Source organism: Arvicola amphibius, chromosome 9 (genome assembly GCF_903992535.2).
Source record: "Arvicola amphibius chromosome 9, mArvAmp1.2, whole genome shotgun sequence".
In the NCBI taxonomy this organism is placed as follows: domain Eukaryota; kingdom Metazoa; phylum Chordata; class Mammalia; order Rodentia; family Cricetidae; genus Arvicola; species Arvicola amphibius.
The window spans coordinates 103,839,780-103,859,495 of record NC_052055.2 but is presented as its reverse complement, the minus strand read 5'-3'; the positions used below and the strand labels follow the sequence as shown (position 1 = coordinate 103,859,495).

General features: G+C 48.6%; 1 protein-coding gene across 1 annotated transcript in view; it reads left to right on the top strand.

Moving 5' to 3' along the window:
* Window positions 1-19,716, top strand: part of Col13a1 (collagen type XIII alpha 1 chain) — a 133,815-nt gene that overhangs the window by 55,251 nt on the left and 58,848 nt on the right. The window contains 4 exon segments of the mRNA XM_038343290.1: window positions 5,012-5,038; window positions 7,914-7,949; window positions 11,581-11,607; window positions 13,675-13,725. Of these exon segments, the coding sequence (XP_038199218.1) occupies window positions 5,012-5,038; window positions 7,914-7,949; window positions 11,581-11,607; window positions 13,675-13,725 (141 nt within the window).

Genomic DNA, 19,716 nt, shown 5'->3' with positions numbered 1-19,716 from the left:
AAAAAAAAAACCTCCATCAGATTGATGTGTGGGCGAGTTATCTTCTTGGTTAGTGATTGGAGTAGGAGAGGACCCAGCCCACTGTGGATGATGCTGCCCTTGCCAGTGTTCCTGGGCTGTATAAGTAAACAAACTAAGGGAGCGATGGTAAGCAAGCCAGTAAGCAATGCCCCTCTATGGCCTCTGGTTCAGTTCTTGCCTTGAATTCCTGTCCTGACTTTATGATGGACTGATATCTGAATGTGTAAGCCACATAACCCTGCCGCCTTGGTCATGGTCTTTATTACAGCAACAGAAAGCAAATGGGGATGGACTAGGTAAGGAAATAGAGGTGGGGAACTGAACAGAAGAGGCAGAAAAACTGGGCTTCACGCTCCCTGTTGTTCCATGCAAAAAAAAAGGTAAATTAGGTTTTTTTTTTTGTTTTTTTTTTTTTTTTTTTTTGCAAAAGTCAGTCTACAGTTGTATAGGAATGCCATGGACATCCAGTGAAGCATGGCTTGCCCTGGTCCTGTGCCTCACTCCCTTGTACCCTTCTAGTAATGGCTCATGGCAACCTTTCCTCAGCACTTGCTGTAGGAGTTCAGTGTTACCCTAGTTATCTCGTTGTAAAAGGCAAGTGATTACCCAGTTCCTGTTCTCCCGTTCTCAAGCTGAGGAAATGAAGGCGCAAGGAAACCAAGTCACTTCCCTAAGGTCACCCTCATCACTCACATCGTAAGTGCAAAACCCAAACTGAGCACCGGTGGGCTGACCACACAGCACTTGCTCCTGTTCCAGAAGGTTTTATCTCTGCTACTGAAACACCTTCACTTGTGCTGGGCTCCACCTTGTGTGCCTTGGCTCAGCCCCCCCCCTTTTTTTTTAATTGAAAACCTTTTTTCTTACCCTATAACTTGATCATGTTTTTCTCTCCTAATTCCTCCCAGATCCTCCCCACCTCCCTTCCCACCCAACTTAATGTTCTTTTCTCTCTCACTCACTTTCAAAAACAAAGAAACAACAAAAATAAAAATAATCAAGAAACACATACAAAAAACCCCACAAAATGAAAATCAAAATAAACAAGCAAAAGACCTACAAGACAAAAAAAAAAAAAAAAACTAAACAAAGCAAAGAGAAACAAAAGGTCCACAGAATTGCCACTGAGTTTATTTTGTGTGGGCCAAGTATTCCTGAGCATGGGGCCTATGCTGAAGTGTGGCTGATATATACTCAGTTTTTCTCCAATGGAGAAATTTCCCCTTTGTCATTGGGTATCAATTGCAGATAGCTTCTTGGTTCGGGACCCCATGTCTACTTCCCCCTCCAGTTCTGGGCCCCCATCTGGCTTGAACTTGTGTAGGTTTTGTGCATGCTGCCACAGTCTCTGTGAATTCATAGCCTCAGTCTTGTGTCTGGGAGACATTGTTCCCTGGAGTCATCCATCACCTCTGGCTCTTAGACTCTTCCTGCCTCCTCTTCTGTAGATTCCCAAGCCTTGAGGGGCGAGGTTCAGTGAAGACATCCCCTTGTAGGACTGAGTGCTCCCAAGTCTCTCACTCTATGCCTATTGTCCAGTTGTGTGTCTCTGTGTTAGTCGCCAACTACTTTGAGAAGAAGCTTCTCTGATGTGGGTCAAGCAAGGCACTGACCTATGGGAATAGCAGTATGCCATTTTGTTGCTATATCCCTTTATCAGAATAATAGTAAGTAGGTTTTCCACTAGGCCTATGATCTATCTAGTCTCAGGTTTTTGGGCCACCCAAGCAGGGTCAGGTGTTCCAACTCAGGAATGGGTCTTAAATTCAGTCAAAAATAATAAAGTGGTTGGTTACTCCCATAGCATTTGTGCCACTATCGCACAAGTATATCTTGCAGGCATGTTGCTGCTGTAGGTCACGGGGTTGGTTATAGCTGGGTTGGCATTTACCCTTCTCCTCCTGTAGTGTGCAGGGTACCTTCCAGTGCCATGAACACTAGTCAGTAGGGTGAAGATTCTAGATAGGATAGGCACCAGCTCGACTTCTCTGTGTTCAGTGGCATAAGTGTTGTCTTCAGCAATAGGCCCTTACCATCGGGTTGAAGAGAGCAACTGATAGCCTTGGCAACAGCTTGTAATGTTTGAGCGTTCCCATGGGGTCCCTTTGGCCAACAGCTTAATAACGTATAACTCATTCCTAGACTGGAGGTTTTGCTTGGTGGCATAGGACGTCTAGTTGAGGTATTGTCCCCCCCTGTTAGGTGACTCCATTTATATCCCTTTCATGTTCACTTATATTTTAAGAAGCTACTAGAGTAGTAGGCTTTTGTGTCACTTTCAAGTGGCCTCTAGTGTTAGTTGCTACTCCCCTGCCCTCCCATTCTCTTCCCCGTTTAATCCTCCTACTCTAGTTTCCCCTTTGTCCCCCCATAACACTGTATTCTATTTCCCCTTCCTTGAGAGCCCTTCTCCTCCCTGTGGTTCCTTACTAGGTACCTAACCTCTGTGGTTATTTGGATTAAAATAAACATACTGGAAACTTAAAAGCTAACATTCACAAATAATACAAAACATAGTATTTGTCTCCACTGATCAGTGGACCCCAAGAGATGACTGTTCCTTGTTTCATCCATTTACCTGTGACTTTGATAATTTAATTTTTCTTAATATCTGAATAATATTCCATTGTGTGGATGTACCATATTTTCATTATCCATTCATCAGTTGCTGAACAGGTAGGCAGTTTCCAATTTCTGAGTATTATGAATAGAGCAGCACTGAACATGGATGAGCAAGTATCTCTATAGTAGGATAGAGTCTTTCAGGTATATGTCCAAGAGTAGTATAGCTGGATCTTCAGATAGATTGATTCCTACTTCCTGGGGAACAGCCACACTGATTTTCACAGTGACTACACAAGTTTGCACTCCCACCCAGCAATGGATGAGTGTTCCCCTTACCCCACATCCTTATCAGTCTGAACTGTCATATGCTTTATTGATCCTGGCCATTCTTACTGGATTAAGATGAAATCTCAAAGTAGTTTTAATTTGTATTTACCTGATGGCTAAGGATGTTGAATATTTCTCTAAGTGTTTTTCAACCACTTCATCTTTTGAGAACTTTCTGTTTAGATCTGTACCTCAATTTTTGAATTGGGTTATTGTTTCCTGATGTTCAGATTTTTTTAATTCCTTATGTATTTTAGATACTAACCCTCTATCAAATGTACACTGGTAAAGATCTTTTCCTACTCTATAGGCTGCAGCTTTGCCTGAATAACACTGTGTGCTTTGCCATATAGAAATTTTCAGCTCTTTTGAGGTCCCCTGCATTAACTGTTGGTCGTAGTGTTCTACCAGATTCAGGGCATCTTATGTTGAAATCCTTGAAGCATCTAGAGTTGAGTTTTGTGTGGGGTGATAGGTATGGATTTATTTTCATTCTTCTGTACACAGTTATTCAGTTTGACCAGCATCATTTGTTGAAGGGACTGTTTTCTCCAATGTTTATATTTTACTTCTTTGTCAAAAATCTGGTGTCCAAGCCGGGCCGTGGTGGCGCACGCCTTTAATCCCAGCACTCGGGAGGCAGAGGCAGGCGGATCTCTGTGAGTTCGAGACCAGCCTGGTCTACAAGAGCTAGCTCCAGGACAGGCTCTAAAGCTGCAGAGAAACCCTGTCTCGAAAAACCAAAAAAAAAAAAAAATCTGGTGTCCATAGGTATGTGAGACTGGATCTTTAGTTCAGTTCCACTGATCAGCTCAATTCCATGATCAGCATGTCTGTCTTTATGCCAGGACCATGCTGTTTTTATTTCTATAGCTCTGCAATACAGTTTGGATCTAGGATGGTGATACTTTAGCAGTTCTGTCATTCAGGATTGTTTTAGCTAACCTGGGTTTTGTGGTTTGTTTGTGTGTGTGTTTCCGGAATGGTGATTTTTTACAGTATTAGTCCTACTGATCCAAGCAGGTACAGCTCTTGAGAGTATCTCAGAAATCTCCCCCTTCTTGACAGAGGGCAGCTGTTATTATAGTACCTTAGCAGCTCTTTTGAGTCAAACCCATCTGAGATCAGGGTCCAACTCTAGAAAAATGCCACTCTCTGGATTTCGTGGATTCCTGAGAGATTTCAAGCATATATTATTATGATGGAAAGTATAATTGTTAGGATATTTGTTGGATAATTCCTTTTTATTTATATGTTTGCTTATTTGGAGACAGAGTTTTGCTCTGTAGCCCATACTGACCTAGACTTCTTCTTCTTCATGCCTCTGTCTCCCAAGTGCCAGGATGATTCTAGGCTAACATAGGCCTAGCTGTTGTTCTTCTCTTACTCATGTTATAGAGACTTTTGTCTATTGGGTTCCAGAAATCAGGAAGGCAGAACAGCTCCCACCTCCCACCCTAGTACTGACCAATGACAGAATGGATGATCTTATGTGGTCTCACACATCAAAGCAAGTCCTACTGGTGCCCTCATGGTCCTCTGTGGGTTTCCCCCTTCTCTGGCACCATGTCACCAATATAGATGTGGCCCATGCACCAGGGGCATCATAACAGATGGCAGGCTCTGCTTTACCCTTGGCTTCTACTTCTATGTGGTAGGACAAGGAACACAGAGTCCTGACTATCTCTGACCCTTGGATCTCATCTCAACCCTTTCCTAGTCAGGGCCAGTGGGCAGAAGTGGTGCCCAGACAACCACAAGGAGCCAAACAGAAGGGCTCAGAGACCGAGTATGCTAGTGAGAGGAAAGCCCTAGTGATCCTGAGTCATGGGAAGGGACATATCATCTTTCTGTTTCCTGTCCTATTCCTGGGCCTGGCATACAGGAGGTCCTGGTTACTTGACTTTGTAGATGGATGGATGACAGAAAGGATAACAAACGATATTATTGTTTTGATAACAATAATATTTTTATAACAAACAAGCGCCTAGAGTACAGGGGACTTCCCTGAGGTCACAACTGACTGGGGCAGTGTTACCCCATTGACAGTTCATAATCCTGACCTGTATCAAGTTCACGCTCTACCTCTTTATTTCAGGGCCCCACGGGAAGACCTGGACTCCCTGTAAGTAACTCATCTCTTATCTCTCTGTCCCCTTTTCATGTGGGCACTGGGGATAGAGCCTGAGGCCGTGGCATGCTTCAGATACTCTTGCACTGAGCCACACTCCAGCCCCTATCACTTAGTCTTTCTCAGTCTGTTGACTGGCTGAGTTGGGTGGCCAGTTCTCCTTACAATTCTCTGAGTGTGACCTCTCTCTGGAGTGTTTAATCTGTAGCTGAGGGTAAAACCATTCCCATGCCCTCTATTTTAGAACACCGGAGAATACCTGGGATCTATGGCTACCCTCCTAAGGTGTTATACAGGCAAGCCCAGTAACAGACCCTCCCAACACTGGAACTACTTACTGTTAAATAGATAGTTTTGTAATGGGGGAACTGGGACAACTGGTCAACCCCTGGGTTATTCCCATCATCTTTCATGGCAGATGACATTCAGACTGCTGTTCTAGTCTTCCTGTGCCCTCTGGTGAATGCAAACCCTTTGATTCTCCCTAGTTGCCATAGGCTGAGTAACCCGAGGGAGTTTGGACAAAAGTGGATAGAAGTCATGTGAATAGCCATCCCTTCCTGGAGCTTTAATAAGTCCCAGACATTCTGAGCATCCCCAGCCTCAATCCTTCGATGAGTCAGAGAAAAACAGTAACAGCTCAGAGAAATGGGTATTCCTAAATCCATTTTAGTGATGGGAAGACAAAGTCTCAGGCTCAGGAGGGTAACATGCATGGTTCAGCCTGTCTGAGTTTCCCAATAGTGGATTGTTAATAGATTATCACACACCACTGAGCACTGTACTTTCTTTTGGCCCGTGCCTGACCTTTATTGGAGTACCATCTTTAAAGTCTTCTGAGAGATTTATCTGTTTAGATAAAATGAGATGAGGACTGGATATAAATACTGTGGGCTTTGGAGCAGGGAGTGGCTCAGACAAGGTGCTGTGTCCATTTAGGGGGTTAAGGGGAGGCATACATGGGTTTTGGAGTACTTAAGCGGGGTATGGAATGGATGCAGGGGAGGAGGCCTTACAGGAGGTATCTTTGATACCTGTCTTCCCTGAATCCCTTTGCTAAAAGCCACTTCCATTGGATTCTAGAACCTTCTGGATATAAATTATACTATAGCCTATCGACTAATCCAACAGCTTCTAGAATTCATCACTAATAACTTTATTAGTTGAGTACACATGGAAGAAGGTTCAGGCTTAGCTGAGATTCTCCCAGTGCTGCAGCTCAGCAGGGCGGGTGTCTTGGTCCCTGTGAAATTTAAGCAGGGCTATGGTCAGGTGACTGAGAGGAATGTGGGTGGGATCTTCTTACAACGTGCACCTTTAAAAGGCATTTAGGGGGCGATTCACAGAGCAGAGGATGCTGCCGAGTTTCCAGCCACTGGCCTTTCCATGCTTGTTCCCTAACCCGAGCTTTTTATGGCTAGGGCTGCAAAGAACATTATTTTCCAAAAGAAAGGAAAAATAATCCAAGACCCACAGCACCCTGGAATATCATTCAAGAGCCCAAGTGTGAGTGGACTGTGAGGTCATCAGAGTCAGAGCTGACAACAGGCACGGGCCTGGTGTATCCTCAGTGGGAGAGGCAGTGTCACTGGTTGAGGGTCTGGCTTCCAAGCGAAGGGTTGTGAGGTGGCCCACGAGCAGGTACACCCTTGCTGGTCTGTCATTAGCATATAAGGGACAGGAAGAATAAACATTCATACAGAACCATGGTGCAGCTGCGGGCTTCTGCTTTATTTAGTCTATGCCATTTTGCCCAATAGTCACCAGATGTCAGGTTCTTGGCATAAGGCAGGAGCATCCCATGAGGACCTCAGCCACCTCAAAGCTCTCACCCTCCATCTCCCACTCAGTAAGACTGGTGCTCAGGGAGGCTAGGGAAACAGTCGGTGCTTACAACCGGCGCTGTGCCATTCTTAGCAGACTCTTGATCTTGACAGTGTCAGCCTAACAGGAACTGACAGCGTTTCTTGTGCATCCCACATATGTCTTGGGACGCCGCTTGTCCCTTGAGGCATTGTGCCTCAGCAGATTCAGAGTCACCCCAGAACACCCTCCTTCCACACACAACCAGGGGAATTTCAGGGCAGTCTCCTGTCCAGGAGGCTGGACATCATCTTCTATACCCTGTTGCTCCTCATCCTTTGAGGCCTCACCCCAGATTTTTATGATGTCTGCATGCCTGTGATTACAAAAAAATACTTTCTGCTGAAAGGGGGACAAATGAAAACTTCGTAAGCAGATTTCCAGAGCTAGAGGATGTAACCCTGGCTACAAAACAAAGCATGTGAATTCACACGCTGGAGCAGCCTGTGAGGAGAGGGGGCGGGGCATGGCCCCAGAGCAGAAGGAGAAGCAGCAGAGCAGGGGCATTGCTTCTCTGGCTCTGGCAGACAGACCTAGGGAAGCCGTTCGTCCTTCTTCTTGCTCTGTGTCTTCAAGTCAAGGATAATGACTCCTAGCCCCATTCTGGCTATCCCTGATGGGTTGCCATGACACTAAGGGAGAAAGAGCCTTGGAAACACCTAAGAAAACTGAGTCCCAGGCTGATGATCTCCCTCTGTAACCTTTATTCGATAGCACCATGCTTGAGTTCAGACAACCATAGGTGAGAGAGGAGAAGTCTGCTTCCATCCAGGTTTTGAGAGATGAGAAGTCTGCTTCCATCCAGGCTTTGAGGTCCTGACACTGGTTAGTGAGGTCTCCTGGGAAGTCATCTGTGACATCCACGTGACACGCGGTGCCACTCCAGATGTTGTCCCAGCTGCCCCATCAAAGCTGCCTGGCCGTGTCCCCAAGTCAGGCATACACGAGCGCGTGGGACTGTCTGGCAAGTGGCAGCCACATTGACTATTTCCACCTCCTTCATCAGGGGGACAAGGGTGCCATCGGGATGCCTGGACGTGTGGTGAGTTGGCCCACATGTCCCTGCTTGGGGGTGGGGGGAGCGTGGCTTGCTTCTCCATGCTGGCTTATCCTCAGTACAAGGTAAAGTGTTACCCAGGGCAACTTCAGGAGGGCCAAGGAAAGGAAAGGGGAGGGAAGACACGTTATTCCAGTCTCCAGTCCATATGAAACAACACCTTGTAGTCACCTGCATACATGATTTCAGTTACTACAGTCAGATATTTCAAGAGAGACCACCTCTGGCCAACCTCTTAGGAAGTATTAAGCTTGTACTATTTAATACAAGTTACCGTTTTTAATCTCTTACTGTGCCGAAAGGCACAGCATACATAAAGTCCGGTGTGAACTAGTGTTTCTATCACCTGCTGGGGTCTTGGAATGCATTCTTGGAGACACAGGGACTAAATACTCTGAAGAACACTGGGCAACAGAGGAAAAAAGCAAGAAAGTCACTGGACACACGGGGATAGAGCGAGACCTAGGTATCCCAAGACACCAGCTGCCCCCACAACCATCCTCAGAACAGCCGCTGTCTGCCACGGTGTCCTCTGTGGATGAACACTACACTCAGAAGCGCCAAAGACAGGGCTTGGTTCTAGGGGTCCCTCTAGGTCCCCACGAAGGTGGGTTTAGTTAGTATTTCCTTCGTGGAAAGTGAGGGAAGAGCTCAGGGGAGATGAGAATGGTTGGTCAGCAGCACGAGAAGCCTGGATCCAGGCGCTGAGTCCTGTCAGCCTCAGGATGAAGCTTTCCAGGGTCTAGAAAGACAGAAGCGTGAGGTGGGAAGGGCATTCCTGCATCAGGATGTAGCCAGGACATGGCCATAGTCAGGGCTGCCCATGTCATCTGACTGCTAACTACCCACCAGCCTCAGCTTTCTCCTCCAGCGTGCTCCCACTGCCATCGTTGCTGGCTTTGCCTGTGACTCTGTGATGTTATTGGCCTTAAGCATGACTGTGACATCCGTGTGTGAATTTGCATAGCTGGAACGAGCATGGAGTTGGGGTACCCAAAGCTTAGGCAACTCTTGCTAGTGCTGACATCACGCTGAGTATTAAACCAAACCAAAGAGCCTTCACATATCCGCTCCATTCAGTCCTCGAGAAAACTGCATGCTGAGAGGCACTATTTTTAAGCCCCCCCCCCCCCCGCCCACCCCATCCTCCAGTACTCCAGATGAGAAAGTCAAGGCTTTGAAGATAAATGTCTTTCTCAAGGTTATGCACTAAGAAGTGATTAAGCGGGTACTCACGCACAGGCAGCCAGGCTCCACATCTGGGCCCTGGACCCTGGCGGTCCACCCGTAATATCACAGCTGAAAGGAGGGACTGACTGGCTTTAGACTGATGCCCCAGAAGCCTGGAACATTCTAGAGTTCGGTTCAGGTCCTCCATGCAACCTGAGCTTTGAGAGGCCACCTCCATGGCGCTGGGGGTCACCTTAGTCGATGCCATTTTGCCTAACATTTACCAGTTTCTGGGTAAATGGTATCTCATGGGGACTCCAGCAACCTCAAAGCTCTTGCCACTGCTCCCTCACCCCCGCTACACACACACACACACACACACACACACACATGCAGTCAACAAAACTTGGTACCCAGGGAGAGTGGGTACAAACAGTGTTGTACCATTCTTCAGGGTCATAAGGCTACCAAGACCTGTCAGAGTGTGGGAGTCCTGCCCGCCTCCATGGAGTGCTCACACCACTTAGAAGGACCAGGACACCAGGCATTTTGCCTGCCCCATGGTTCTGCTCCATCCGTCTACCCATTAGACGCAGGGTCCGTGTGTACTGTCAGTGGATCCCATCCACAGATGAGACATGACCCTTCCATCCTTCCGCAAGGCTTTGTTTTGTACGCGCCTAGCGAGGCACTGCCTCTGCTCCAGCCTTAAAAATCCCATTTTATGGGTAAAGTCTACCCAGGAAGCAGGCGGAGTTGATCCTCTATCTAAGCCAACTGACCTATGGTCCCTGCTCCTGTTAGGTAGGTGTTGGGAGCTTTTCCCCCTGGGTGCAGCAGCTGGCCTGCAGGAAGTCCTGCTGAGTGAAACATGTACTTCCGGCTACTCTTTCTCGCCCCCCCTCCCACCAGAGCTTCCTGTGTGGTAGTAATGGGGTGAGGTAGGGGAGCCACCGGAAGCCTCCCACCTCCTGGGCAAATCTCCGTCCCAGCTACTTTGGAGCTTCTTGCTGCTGCTGCTGCTGCTATTTTAAATGTGGGATGGCCCATTTGGCTGCTCGCTAGGGGTCCTGGCATAAACCACTTGATAAGGACTGTAGTGTCCAGTGACCAGTAGGTGTGAAATTCCTGGGTCATTCCGGCACTTCACCAGAGGTGGCACCACTGGCCTGTTGGGAGCTGGGTAGTTTGAAGCTGCCTGTCCATTGGCCACTGTGGTGACAAGGGACCCAAGACTAGGTTTTCAGGTTTCTTTGTGTACTAGACTCACCCTCCATCCTGGCAGAATTTGTGTCTCCGGCTTCCTGCCACTGCTGCCATTTCTTTTTTTTTTTTTTTTTTTTTTTTTTTTTTGTAGTGCTGGTGATTGAATGCAGGGCTTGGAACTTAGGAGGCAAGCATCCTACCACTGGGTTCAATCCTCTGCTCTCTCTAGACTTTCTTTTTTGTTAAGATTTATTTATTGGTTAGATACAGCATGTTTCATGTTTTCCTGCACACCAGAAGAGGGCATCAGATCTCATTACAGATGGTTGTGAGCCACCGTGTGGTTGCCGGGAATTGAACTCAGGACCTCTGGAAAAGCAGTCAGTGCTCTTAACCTCTGAGCCATCTCTCCAGCCCTAGACTTTATCTTTGAGACAGGATCCCACCAAGTTGGCCCAAGCTGTCCTTGAACTCACTTTCTAGCTCAGACAGGCCTTGAACTTGTGTTCTTCCTGCTTCAGTTTCCAAAGTAAGTTGGGATTCAAACGCTGAGCCAGCTTCAGGCCCAGTTAAGCCACCTTGTGTCATTGTCCTGTCTCCTCCTTCCTCCAGTCCCCATCCCCAACCCATCCCCCCCCCCACCTTCCTACCCTCCTCCACCCCTGCATGCCTACAGCTCCTGGTGGTTTAATGATCACAAGCCATTGGAACCTTGGCTGCTCAGGGAGGTTGTTCCTGACTAGGGTTGGGCGTCTCTTCTCTCTTCTCTGGTCTCTCTCTGTCTCTGTCTCTCTCTCCTCGCTCTCTCGTCCCTCCCTCCTCTCCCTCTCCCTCTCCCTCCTCCTCCTCTCCCTCTCCCTCTCCCTCCTTCCCTCTATCCCCTCTCTCTCTCTCTCTTCTCCTCTCCTCTCTCCGTCCTTCGCTCTCTCTCTCTCTCTCTCTCTCTCTCTCTCTGTGTGTCTCACTCGCTCACTCACTTGCTAGCTCACACGTGCACGCAGCACTTGGACAGGGTCCCCGTTTCCTCTCCTCGTGATGTAGAGCAGCTGGCTGAGATGGCCGTCGCGTGCCTGCATCTGTGTTCTGTTGTGCTGTGTTTCTTATTTCACGGTGATTGCTTTTGCTCAGTTGCTGTGCCATTAACACGGATTCTTATGTCAGTGTCTCTCTCATCCTTTTTTTTTTCTCTCCTCTCCCCTTTCTACCCCACACCCTATGTTTCGTGGGGCTGCCTGCCCAGGGTGTCAAAGGTCAACCAGGCGAGAAGGTGAGTCCTTGCTGCCCGTCCACCTTCATCTCAACCTCGTCTCTTACTGGGAGGCTTTCAGATTAACATCCTCCACACCCTGGTGTGGAGCCCTGGGAATTCCTGGGCAGGGTCCCAGCTGTCCGGCTTCAGTGTGTCTGCCCTGACTTGCCTTCCCCAAATGCGATGGATCCCACTGCTCTGATTTCTAGCTGTGAACTGTCACCCACCCCTGAGGAGAGGAGACTGGCTTCTCACTGCTGTGTAACTGGGACTGCCCAGGGGGACCCCAGAGTCACAGAGAGGGACCCTCCACTCACCTGGGAAGCCAGAGTTCCCAGGATGGAGGGAAGCATGAGGAGGAGGGCCATCCTCAAAGAGCAACCTGGTGGGTTCTGGAGATTTCAGAGTGTAACCTATCCAATCATTATAGAAAGTAGGATCCAGGGAAGGACTAGGGTTTGTTGGATGTCCCCAACAGTAACATAGTAGGGACCAGAACCTGGGATTCCTGGTCCTCAGCTTTTCTTCCCTCCTCATAGACACTGGATATATCAGTGTTATGGGCCTCTTGTCTGCCCCTCACCTCCTTTTTTTTTAAAAAAAAAAAAAAAAAGACAGAGTTTGATTTGTAGCTCAGGCTAACCTAAAACTCCATGCGTAGACTAAGCTGACCTGAAACTCATAATGTTCTTCCAACCTCCTGCCTCTGCCTGGAGGCATGAGACTCCCCCAACACACACACACACACACACACACACACACACACACACACACACACTGTTTCTGCAACAGATTATCCTATCCCCAAAGAAACAACAAACGCTAACAGTGATAGTTGCTCCAAGCCTCCGGCACACTCCAGTCTCAAGCAAGCTGTGAGTGTTCTTGTTTCTTATGGCCCAGCTGACACTGACAGCCCTTTCTGGAAGCTCTACTAGTCCTCTGTATACCAGGCACAGAGAAAGAAAGTTGCATGTCCATGGTCACACAGCTAGAAGGTGACAGAGCTGGACTCCAAGGCTGAGGCTACAGACCATAGGGCTGGCTGGTCTTCCAAATGGAACAAAACTATTGGACCCATCCTATGGACGTGAAACTCCCAAGGAGAGACATATCACTTTCCTCAGACCACATGGTGCTTCTCAACACTTTCCAGTACTATCCCATGAAGTTCTTTGCCCTACCATAGTTTAGGAAACAAACAGAGACATGAATTAGGTTGTCCCAAATCACACAGTTGCTAAGGAGCAGTGTTTCCCTTCAAAGTGTGCATTTTGCCCTCAGCTACGTCCACCACTTGACAGTGCTACACTTACTGGCTTGAAGCCACCGCTACCTGTATGTGAGGTAGGACATTTAACAAGACATTTAACCACACAAGGGCTGCAGAACATTCCAAGCTCCAGCTCTCGGGAGGATTGTGTGAACTCAGAAGGCTGCCATGACTTTAACTCAGGTCCCTGGGCTTTTGCATTCCCCTCCTGCCTTTGCTATGGGCTCCTGGTGGGGACCCCTACATGTGGAGACCCCTACACATATACACCCCGTGTTTACCCAGCTGGTTCAGCCACCTGTGATGGCACCGTGGGCTACCAGCCAAGTAGCTCGGGAACATGCTGTAGGGGCTCAGCATTGGGCTCAGCCTTCGTCCTTCTGGGACATTCTCTGGGACATCCAGCCTTTGGACTCAAGGCTGCTGGGCCCATACAGCCGGGGTATTGTTGGTTCTGACCCTCTGTTCTCGTAATTCCTGTCTAACAATTGTAAGGTGTGCTGCCAGGTGAAATGGGTGAAATGTCACTGCTGAAGGGCCTTTCCCTGTGTCTCCCGCCTGCCCCTCAGTGTCACCGACCCTGCTTTCCTCTCTGCACTTCCTGAGCCCATTGTCCTCCCCCACCCGTATCTTTTCACATACGCTGCTTTGAACCTGCCCTTCTCGGCTCTAATCATGGTCTTTGGGCTCCCTTTGGTCTACGGGGTTGGCATCCCCTCTCCCGAATGCCAGCTCCCCAATCCCCTTTTGCATCGTTTTCCCACTACTCTCCCCTCTGGCCACCCTTCCATACACCCTCTGTCTCCCTACAGGGTGCCCCTGGAGATGCGGGGATGTCCATCATCGGGCCTCGAGGCCCCCCTGTAAGTTGTTGCTGTTCTTTTGGGGGATATGGAGGTTGGGAGAGTTAATAAAAAGAGCTTTTTTGGGGGGGGGGATGAGGGTGAGCCTTGACACAGGCCTCTGAGTGTGGCCATCCCATGCGGTGTGGTCAACGCTGTTGGCCTTCAGCATTGCTGTTGATGTTAAAGAAAGTGGACTGACTAATTATACCTAAACCGCTGCCTCCTGGAAGGGCTCCAGGGCCCGGCCTCTCACCATGAGACTCCAACAGCTGGGAGGCAGGACAGGCGGTTGCTGTTGTTTACAGGGCGCTGCCTGCCCTGGGTGGGTGCCCCTGGCTTTCTTTGGAACTAACCTCCCCTTCCCGAAATCAAGAGAAGATGATGCAGTCCGAGTTCACTGACCCCGGGTACCACTCCTGGTTCTAATGAAGCCCCAACCCACCTTCCACACACCCTAAGCCATCTCCTCACTGTCAGTACCAGGTCCTGGGAGTTAACTAGCACCTCCTGACTTCCCTCTGACATGCTTCCTTAAGGACAGCCTGGCACGTGGGGGACGGATTCAGCAAGCTAGCACGATGGGAAGGAGGAGGACTGGGGACCCAAGGTACCCACTCACACAGCTTCGGCAGAACCAGTGTCAGGGAGGGGGCAGGAGTCCAGCATAGTCTAGTACAGCCCATGGGGGAGAAGGGGTTTGGCCAGGGCCTCCCTTTCCCTGATGAGGAGTGTGAGGAAACTGCCATATGATGAGGGGGAGCGGGGAGCGGGGAACGCAGACAGTGAGGAGCGGGTGGTTCCCAACTTTCCTAAGGCCGCGACCCTTTAGTCCATTTCCTCACAGAGCAGTGACCCCCCCCAACCATAAAATTGTTGCTACTTCATAACTATAACGTTGCTACTGTTCCGAATAGTAATGCAAATATCTGCTATGTAGGATATCTGTATGCCACCCCCAAAGAAGTGGCCCACTGGAGTAGAGGAATAGAAAGTCACAGTGACGGGCACTAATCACATGCTGGGCCCTCAGAACAGGCAGGAGGTGTCCTTTCCCCACATCCCAACACATCACAGAAGGAACCTGGGAATCTCGTGCCCACATTGATTACCAGGCTCATAAATGGTAGGCACAGTTTTGTTCCAAGAGCCCCTTCCAGCTAGAAGTGTGGCTGTGTAGAAAGGACGTTCGCCTTGAGGGGAAGATGATAGTCCTTGCTGGTGCCTCCATTGGTTTTGTGACACTTGTTGTCCTGACTATGCCCAGAGTCCCCTGACGCTGGCCACTGATCATCAGCCAGAAGGCCAAACTACCCTGAGTCCTTATCAGACACCAGGCTACCCCTCAACTGCCCCTACAGCGCCGGCCTGTGGAAGCAGGAGGTAGGCAGACAAGAAGTCTGCTTGACATTAAGACTTAAGATCAAGTAAGCAAGCCTTAGTTGGCACTTGGAGACATGGAGACAGGCGACTTTTCACTCTGTCAGGAAAGTCCCAGGATAAATACTGCTCACCAGAACCAGCTTACTGTTCTTTTTTCTTCCTTCCTTCCTTCCTTCCTTCCTTCCTTCCTTCCTTCCTTCCTTCCTTCCTTCCTTCCTTCCTTCCTTCCTTCCTTCCTTCCTTGTTTTGGTTTTTAAGACAGAGTTTTTCTGTGTAGTCTTGGCTGTCCTGGAACTCACTCTGTAGACTAGGCTGGCCTCGAACTCACAAGAGAGCCACATGCCTCTGCCTCCCAAGTTCTGGGTTAAGGGTGTGCGGCACCACGGCCCATAGCTCCAGCCTTGCCATTCTTAAGGGCTACGTGCCCATTCTCCTGGAGCCTGCTCAAGAGTCCCAGAAAAAGGGGCCACCCAGGCACTTGGAGAAGGATGACTCCATTCCAGTGGCCCAGGGAGTGGGGATCTAGTGTCTGAGTGTCCTCACAGAAGCCATATGAAATGGAATGGGAGGCCAGACCCCAAGGTACTAGGCAGGTCATGGCCAAGCTAGGCATGTCTGCATGTCAAGGGGCCCATCCCTTCCATGGGCTCGCCAGTTGCTTTTTGGGGACCAGTGGGAAGGATCTGAGCTCCCACCCTCACCCACGAGGAGCTACTCATACAGGTAGACATATCTCCTGAGTGTCTGTCAGGAAACTAAAGCCCCCCAGGTTTGGGTAGATGATGGGATTCTAACTGCTTGCCATCCAGGCCTATGACAGCGCTCTCATTTGCCATGACTGTACAGATAGTGGATGCTGCAGCAGGGAGTAGTAGGGACGTGGGGGAAGGGAACTGCTGGGCTTGGGCCAGTCCAGGAAGGAAAGGCTTTAGGAGGAAAGGATAGCGGAACAACACTCAAGGTCTTACAGAGTCCACCCAGGGAAGAAGGGTCAGGAGGGTGCCAAGCTCCTGAACTAAGAGGAGTACCTAGAAAAAGGACTGGACGGGAAGGCAAGGATGGAGCTGAAGATGGCAGCCAGGGATGTGCATAAAGGACTCCATAAGAGTTCAGGAAATACGCCCCTTGGGCTGTGTTAAGTGGATGAGGTACACAATGGTACACAGCATACAGACGTGGCCTCTCTCTGTGCTCAGTGGGAGCACATTGAATGGGAGTGGACGTGAGTACTGTCTAAATGCCTGGTCCAGGCTATATCTATATATCTATCTGACCATCCATTATTATTATGGTGTATGCTTTAATATGTTAGACTAGCATTATATATTATTTATGTAACATGTGTTATGTAAAGGGTATAAACAAGCAAATATATTTGAGACAGGATCTCAAATATGTTACCCAGGCTGGGTCTGAACTCCTCAGCTCAAGTGATCCTCCTGTCTCAGCCTCCTGGGTAGCTGGGATGACAGACTTCCTAATGCCTGGCTTAACTAATCTTTTCTGTTACTTTGTGCATCTTTTCTGACCTGGTATGAGCAAAGCTGTTTGTTAAGATCAGCTCCTTGCAGATGCCATTTAATTCACCTTTTGTCTTTGAATTGTTTGCTGTCAATTGTTGAATTGCTCACCTAGAATTGTCATGTTTAGACAGATAAACTTTCCCTGTGGCTTTTGGGCTTTCTGCCATATTCAAAGAAGAGGCCTTCTTACTGAGAATTAAAAAACATGTGTTCATACTTTGCTCATATAGTTGTGGTTTCATGTTTGACATCTTAGTATTTTGTAGTTATCCTTATTTTGTTTTGATTTGGTTTTCTGAGACAGGGTCTCACGCAGCTCAGGCTGCATGTGTGAGTGTGTGTGTATGTTCCTGCACCTGCCATTGAAGATGGACATGGTGGGTTTTGGTGATGACCAAAATTACTTTTAGAAAAGAGAAAGCAGGCCGGGCGGTGGTGGCGCACGCCTTTAATCCCAGCACTCGGGAGGCAGAGGCAGGCGGATCTCTGTGAGTTCGAGGCCAGCCTGGTCTACAAGAGCTAGTTCCAGGACAGGCTCTAAAAAAAAAAAAAAAAAAAAAAAGCTGCAGAGAAACCCTGTCTCGAAAAACCAAAAAAAAAAAAAAAGAAAAGAGAAAGCATCTTGGACACCCAACACTTCTGAGTCACACTGTACATGGCGGTGCCCTCCCCAGAAGGAGGGACCAGTGTTGCCAGGGAGGGGAAGTGTCTTACAGCAAGATGAATTTCAGGGGTGGGTGGATGTAGCTTTCCCTTTCCACGCATAGATCTTCTATCTGTAGATGTAATGAGTGCCTCATCATGGTGAACACTGACAGGGCTGGTCATCCAATCAAATGCTGACGTTCATTCAGGAAAAAAAAAAGCAAGCTCATGACTATGTTAGAAAAAGAACAGGGCACCTGAGACAAGTGGCCGGAACAGAAGAGAAGGGTCAGAAACAAAACCAAACGCCTGCGGGAATTTGATTTGTGATAAAAGTGTCATTTAGCCGGGCGATGGTGGTGCACACCTTTAATCCCAGCACTCAGGAGGCAGAGGCAGGCGGATCTCTATGAGTTCGAGACCAGCCTGGTCTATAGAGCTAGTTCCAGGACAGGAGGATCACTTGAGCTGAGGAGTTCAGAGCCAGCCTGGGCAGCATATTTGAGATCCTGTCTCAAATATATTTCCTTGTTTATACCCTTTACATAACATATGTTACATAAATAATATATAATGCTAGTTTAACATATTAAAGCATACACCATAATAATACATTGCCTCAAACAGCCAGCTCCCCAGCCTGGCATTGGCATGACCAGAAAACACTGGAAGAGGCCGTAAACTCAGCATAAATTGAGATGTAAATTACAGTCTAGTCCTAAGCCTCCCAACTGCCTTCTTTGTGCCCAGCCTCTCCAGGAAGCAGAGTCCCATTTCCATGTGGTCGATGACAGCATTCCTCCCCAGAGCCTTGAAAAAGCCCTGGTTAGTCCAGGACTTGGAGGGATGCGTGCTGCCTACCGGAGCCAGCACTGTAATTAGCAGAGCGTGTGATTATCCCGGCCACGTAAATATCAGCTAAGATGTTATGAAGATGATCCTTGGAACCCTTCCCTCCTGACCTTTTCCTCCAGCCTCTCCATGTCCAGAGCAGCTACAGAAAGTTTACATTGGGAGGTTTCAGAGGTTGCATTGCAACAGTTTCCGGGTTTCTTCTTAGGCCTATTCTTAGCAACCCTTATCCTTGAGAGGACAGAGGCCAGTGCCCTCTGACATATGAGTGGTGTCACCGCTCGCTTGCCTTTGGACACGTGCCCCAAGTCCATCCTGAGACTGCAGCTGACTTCAGCTAGTCAGTTCCCTGTGGATCAGCACCCGACCCTGACATGGCAAGGGGTCCTCTGCCACTTGGCCAGATGGGTGGCCTTCCTGTGCAGTGGCCTTTGGATATTTCATGCACAGATCCAGGAAGGGTCCAGGGAGCCTGGAAATATTTCAGGGTCTCAGCACATGAGTGCAGAGACGTTGTCCCCAGGATGAGATCTTGTTCTCAAAAACTGCTTCTTGATTAAGACCTCCACAGGTCCCAAGATACTGGGGAGGTGGCTCAGTGCCTAGCGCTCGCCTCGTGAGTACTTAGCACCTGAGGTCAGGTCTCCATCGCACACAGGAAAAGTCAGGCACTGTGGCATGTGTCAGTAACCACAGCACCAGAGACGGAGACAGGAAGATCCGTGGAACTCGCCGACCAGCTAGTCTAGCCGGATCACTGAGCGCTGGTTTCAGCGAAGAGACACACTGTCCTTAAAACTCATGGGAAGAACAATAGAGGAAGACACTTGACATTGCACTGTGGCCTCTAGGCTCATACCTGCGTATGCATGGACACACACACACACAGACACACATGAGTTTGTATACAGGCATACAATAAACACAAGCAGTCTGGCTGGCTTCTGGTACCCCTCGGTCAGCTTAATTCAACAAGCGCCCAATGGCGTAGCTTCTATTTCTAGAGATGTTACAAGCAGTAACAAGTAGTTCTGTGACCTGATTTGGTTATTCCCATTCTAGGGATGGGGAGACTGAGGCTTAGTGAGGGTAGGCAATGACTTGGCATCATACAGTTGTTGGTGACGGCTGGATTAGAACTCAGTCTTCCAGACCCGACAGTCCATACTTGCAAAGAGGCTCTGTCTTGAAAGCTGAGGGGTCCCCAAGCTGAGAGCTGGCATGTATTCAGGAAAAGCAGGTGATCCACTATTCGGGACAGACAGAGAGGCATAGAGGAGACAGGAAGGGAGGTAACCAGGTCACAGGGATGCAATGGGGGATGGCTTCATCTTAAAAAAACAGGCATATTGGCACACACTTTTAATTCTAGCACTTAGGAGACAGGGGCAGATGGATCTCTGAGTTCGAGGCCAGCTTGGTCTATATAATGATTTCCAGAACATCCAGGGTTACTTAGTGAGACTCTGTCTGAAAAATAAAAATAACACAAGTCAAATTTTTATTACATGTATTTTGTGTGTGCGTGTGTGCGCATGTGTGCTGACCTCTTGTAGAAGTCAGTTTTCTCTTTCCACTCTGTGGGTCCCAGGGATTGCACTAAAATCAT